At 35.6% G+C, this 6,092-nt stretch overlaps 1 protein-coding gene across 1 annotated transcript in view; it reads right to left on the reverse strand.

Annotated features, from left to right (window-relative positions):
* LOC133648153 (EGF-containing fibulin-like extracellular matrix protein 2) overlaps nucleotides 1-4,124 on the reverse strand; it is a 5,527-nt gene extending 1,403 nt beyond the window's left edge. The window contains exon 1 of the mRNA XM_062043935.1: nucleotides 4,105-4,124. Within this exon, the coding sequence (XP_061899919.1) occupies nucleotides 4,105-4,124 (20 nt within the window). The remainder of the gene's footprint in view (nucleotides 1-4,104) is intronic.
* Nucleotides 4,125-6,092: the final 1,968 nt, after the last annotated feature.

The raw sequence follows: 6,092 nt of genomic DNA on the forward strand, positions 1-6,092 counted from the left end.
AAATCAATCAATATAAAAATATAAATACATTTGAAAAAAAGAGTAAAAGTTGAAATAATGCACTTTGCAGACCTACCTCGATATTAAGGCCACAATAAAACAAAACAAAAATAGATAAAATAAATAAATACACATTTCAATTACAGTAAGGGAACAAAAAAATAATAAAACTGCTTTGCTTGTGTTGGTATTTTATGAATAAATCGTTAAAATGTGATCGCGATTTGCTGGTGATAAATTTTCAATTATTACAATTTCAAAATAAAAATAGAGTGCAAAATGTAGTTGACTATCAATTGTGGAATTCTAGTCCCTCACTTGAATGAGAACTGACTGAATACTTTAGTTTCGTACTTCTTTGCACATTTACATGGCTTGCTTTTACACGCTATCAAATATCTTTTCGATTCCCAGCATGGAAAACGTTGACACTCTTTTTGCTGGGCGGCCAAATAAGATCCGTTTCTCAGCAGCTTTAGCCAGGTGTAATACACTTTTCCACCACTTGTGGCAGTAATGACAACAGCAAACAAACAGAAGAAGTCTCGAGCTAAAGTCATAAAGAAGTTTCTTCAGCGCAGAAATGAGGACTAAAGTCAGGCGTGTCGAACTTGTTTTTATTGAGGGCCACATCACAGTTATGGTGGCCCTCAGAGGGCCGCTTTTAACAGTGAATAATATTCAGTATGGATATAAATGTGTATAATTGTCTCTTTTTTATGTAAAAAGCAAATCTTTAGATTGTGCTGTTTAAAACTGGCAGCTCAGTCGCCACAATTTTACTGTAATATTTGCAGTTTTAGTTTTTTACAGCATATAAAATAAAAAAATACATGGAATAAATTAAATGGAAAAATGGTAGCACTGTTTTTCTACGTAAAAATTCATGCACGTTTTTTATACTGTAAAATCTACGGTGGTTGTGTTTTTATTAGAGGTGTCCGATAATGGCTTTTTTGCCGATATTCCAATATTGTCCAACTCTTAATTACCGATTCCAATATCAACCGATACCGATATATACAGTCGTGGAATTAACACATTATTACGCCTAAATTTGTTGTGATGCATTAAACAATGTAACAAGGTTTTCCAAAATAAATCAAATCAAGTTATTGAAAAAAATGCCAACATGGCACAGCCATATTTATTATTGAAGTCACGAAGTGCATTATTTTTTTTAACATGCCTCCAAACAGCAGCTTGGAATTTGGGACATGCTCTACCTGAGAGAGCATGAGGAGGTTGAGGTAAATTTTTGACATGAACAGTTAGTTGGATTACTTGCTTTGAAATCACAAGTCAAGCAGTTAAATTTAAGAGGAGAAAAGTATAATTTATGGGGGATATTGATTTTTGAAATAGCAGTGTTTCCCACACATTCATTTATTTGATTTATTCAGATTTACTTTACAAAAGAGAAGTGTAGGATACTTCTCTTGTTGCCTTATTTGTATTTGACCACTACTGTTTTCTGTTTATTTGTTACTGACTGTGGCAGGACACCTCTGCCTCTGTTTCACTTTATGTTGCTGGTAAATAATATGGTTGTAGTAGTAGGCTAAAGTTAAATTATTTAGTATGCACTAATTAAAGGGGCAGAGCTTTAAGAGACATTTTACCTTTTATAAGATATATTTTTTGTAAGAACCACAATTAATAAATATATTTCAGTGAATAACTTATTGTTCAAGTCTGTATATAAATATGTACATAAAGTGTTGTAATTATATTGTAAAATGGATGGATGGATGTTTAAAACAAAAATGTTATTAGTTAGTAAGTATAAATTTTTGGAGCCTTTTTTAGAGAAAATCATATCATTGTAGTAAATTATGCAAATTACTCGATGATGTCATGGTGACCACGACCATAGACACGCCCCCACCTCCACAGGTATCTTGGCAGTTTATGGGAAACACTGTATAGGTAAAGTAAGAAGGATTATAAAATACAAGTGTTTCAGTTTTAGGAGTTAAATAGTGGACGTGTAGTTCTTAAGGTTTAAGAAAACTTTGAAAGGTGAAATAATTGAAAATGATCAAATATAGTAACTATTACTTTCATCCCATTGATTTTTTTTGAGCGTTGATTTTGCTGGTAATCTTATTTCCAGTGAAGGTATAGGATAGGCAAATATAAGCTTTGGCTTCAGCCTATTCCTTTTTCTTTTCTTTTTGTGTGTAAGTGTGTATGATTGTTAAATATTTATAATCTGTATATGATGGTTGATTATATGACCGAAATGAACTTATTTCAGTTATTAAAGTACCGTATTTTTCGGAGTATAAATCACTCCGGAGTATAAGTTGCACCGGCCGAAAATGCATAATAAAGAAGGGAAACAACATATATAAGTCGCACTGGAGTATAAGTCGCATTTTTGGGGGGAAATGTATTTGATAAAAGCCAACACCAAGAATAGACATTTGAAAGGCAATTTAAAATAAATAAAGAATAGTGAACAACAGGCTGAATAAGTGTACGTTATATGAGGCATAAATAACCAACTGAGAACGTGCCTGGTATGTTAATGTAACATATTATGGTAAGAGTCATTCAAATAACTATAACATATAGAACATGCTATACGTTTACCAAACAATCTGTCACCCATGAAATCTTATACGTCTAGTCTCTTACGTGAATGAGCTAAATAATATTATTTAATATTTTACGGTAATGTGTTAATAATTTCACACATAAGTCGCTCCTGAGTATAAGTCGCACCCCCGGCCAAACTATGAAAAAAAACTGCGACTTATAGTCCAAAAAATACGGTATTTATCTTTATTTGAACATTAACATTGTTTTGAAATGTATGATAATATAATATTTGGTTTTATTATTAGAGACGATTAAAGTGTAAACATGTCATTTTTACGCAGTACATTAATTTTTGCAATAAATTTATTAAGAAAAGATAAGGTACTTTATTTACACATATTATTTCCAAGGCTTTCGGGGGCCACACAAATTGATGTGGCGGGACCAGATCTGGCCCCCGGGCCTTGAGTTTCACACCTGTGACTAAAGTGGTATTTTCATTTGTACTTTATTGACTGTTGAGTTAAGAAATGTATTCATTATTATTTATTAACAATTCAGTTAGAGTGTATTCATTTTGGCACTGCATAATTGTACTTAAATGTATTATTAATCCATCTTTATGAGCCTTTTATTTTGCAGTATACATGATTAGTATTTGACCCCAAACAAAGAGACAAGCGGTAGAAAATGGATGGATGGATGATTAGTATTTGATAATAATCTTCCGTACCATATGACAAGGTTGATCCGGTTAAAGGTTGGATATCATAACGGAATACAGTTAGAAAGATCAGTAACGCAGTGTTCATATTTTGAGTGGTGCCCCGGACCCCGCTGTAGTGGAAAAGGTTAAGAACGCCTGCCTTCTGGATTGGTGCAAAAGATGGTGTTGAGGATATCAATAATAGAAGTGGGCACCTCGCCATTCCATTACCATTCAGCAGCTACGAGCTGATTAAAAATCTTTAATTTATGTACATCCATGCAGTTTTACATTTATTTTGGTTTCACTAAAAAAAGCATTTATCACTTCTAAAAACTCATTTGGAATAAGAAACAGTTCAATTAATTCCCATCACATTTATCCCATGAATGAAAGCATTGGAAAGTGCGAGGAATAAGAATCCTTCCCTACAAGTGTTGCTTTATCTTCATGATGTGATGGCTAAATGAGGCCTCAGTGAGTGTGTGCCCCACTCACCAGCTGTATCGACACTGCGGCCATACGGTGTTTAATGTCCCCATCTACTGGATTCAAAAAGTCACTGCAGTTGAACTGCAAATAAATTAGTAAACTTGTTTACTGTGCAGGATGGAATATGAAACATACAACTGTAGTCAACCAGCCAAATAGTCAAGAGGAAAAGAAGAATTATTTATAATATTTGGTGCTGTAAGAACAAAATGATCCCACACTTCCTAACGTTTCCTTTTTCTCACTTCCATCAGATCCATTAAGGTCAAGGAAAAAACCCGACACACCACTTTTTGTCACTGGGGAACCCAAAGATGCACTTTCTTAAAGTGACACACACACATGGAGGAACTAGGTACCACTCTTTGTCTTTCACCATGCTTCTAATGCAGTGTTTTTCCACTAGTGTGCCGTGAGATACAGTCTGGTGTGTCGTGAGAGATTATCTAATTTCACATAATTGGGTTAAAAACATTTTTTGCACACGAGTAATTATAGTCTGAAAATGTGTTGTTGTTTAGTGTCGGTGCTGGCTAGAGCTCGGCAGAGTAACCGTGTAATACTCGTCCATATCAGTAGGTGGCAGCAGGTAGCTAATTGCTTTGTGGATGTCGGGAACATGGTATGTCGTGATCACAATAAGCGGGAGGCAGTGTGCAGGTAAAAAGGTAAACCAAAAATAAACAAAAGACGAGTGCCCCTAAGAAAAGGCATTGAAGCTTAGGGAAGGCTATGCGGAACGAAACTAAAACTGAACTGGCTACAAAGTAAACAAAAACAGAATGCTGGACGACAGCAAAGACTTACAGCGTGTGGAGCAGATGGCGTCCACAAAGTACATCCGTACATGACATTTAACAATGTCCCCACAAAGAAGGATAAAAACAACTGAAATATTCTTGATTGCTACAACAAAGCAGGTGCGGGGATAATAGTGCTCAAAGACATGAAACTGCTACAGGAAAATACCAACAAAACATGTAAAGTCACCAAAATAGGAGCGCAAGACAAGAAGTAAAACACTGCACACAGGAAAACAGCAAAAAAAAGTCAAAATAAGTCAGGGTGTGATGTGACAGGTGGTGACAGTACACCTACTTTGAGACAAGAGCTATAGTCATGCATGCTTGGTTATGGTTGGAATTCATATCCAATAAATGCGAGAATGACTTTTTAATTGTCAAAATGGGCTGCTGAGTTTCATTTTTAATGATTTCAGCTAGTGGTGTGCCTCTGGATTTTTTCAATGAAAAAAAATGCGCCTCGGCTCAGAAAAGGTTGAAAAACACTGCTCTAAAACAGGGGTGGGCAATTAATTTTTACCGGGGGCCGCATGAGCTACCCGAGCACTGCTGGAGGGCCACATCGACAATATTTCAATTAAATTTTGCTCAATATTATTTTTGATATATACCGTAAGATTAATAATAATAATAATAATAATAATAATAATAGTAATACTTCAACATAGTGTGTGTAACAGCATTCCATGAATAATATATATATATTAACATTAATAATAAATGACAGTAAAATAAGCACACGTATGACTGAGGAGTCATAGTGTAACTTTGTGTGGTGTTTGAGTTGTCCGACTTTTTGTGTGGCCTTAAACGCACCAGTGGTTTAGTGCTATGCGTGTTGGTGACAGATGACAAGTTGGTTTTGGTCTGGTTTGTACGGCAGAAAATGACTAGTTTTTCGAGATAGAAGTGTTTTACTCATGTTTTTGGTGTGGTTATGTCCGAATATAAACAGTTTTGTTCAATAAAGTGATCGATATAATTCCTGTCCTCGAAGCATCTCGATAGACGTTACAATAATTGAACGGTGTTCAATTGAACGGTGTTGACGAACACACTTAGGGCCGCTTGTTGTCACTGTCACTCAAAGTTGCATTGCAAAATTACATAGAATAAATATGTTTATTTTGTTTAGAATTCAGATGGGATTTGATTTGGTGCGCGGCATATACTTGCTGTGCGCAGCAGACGCTTGAGCAGTGCGCAATTGCGCAGGCACGCACCTTAGAGGGAACGTTGCTTTGCAGTTCATGTCTTGTTGAAAACACGGCATTCCTCATCAACTTTTCTCTTTTTGGCGTCTCGGGTGTAAACCGTGCATCACTTGTCGCTGCATGTGCACCTTCACTCGCAGGTTACACACGGACACACGCCCTTAAATAATACTTTTCAAAATAAAAGCAGCACAGTTGTATTGCGCGCAGGACATAGATGTTTTTTCAACTTTATTTTGTAATTGCAGTTGTTCACATTCACTCACAATCACGCATACGTCCACACGGAAGTAATACAAATAACGATTTTCAAAACAAAAGCAGCACCGT

Source organism: Entelurus aequoreus, linkage group LG04 (assembly GCF_033978785.1).
Source record: "Entelurus aequoreus isolate RoL-2023_Sb linkage group LG04, RoL_Eaeq_v1.1, whole genome shotgun sequence".
Classification (NCBI taxonomy): domain Eukaryota; kingdom Metazoa; phylum Chordata; class Actinopteri; order Syngnathiformes; family Syngnathidae; genus Entelurus; species Entelurus aequoreus.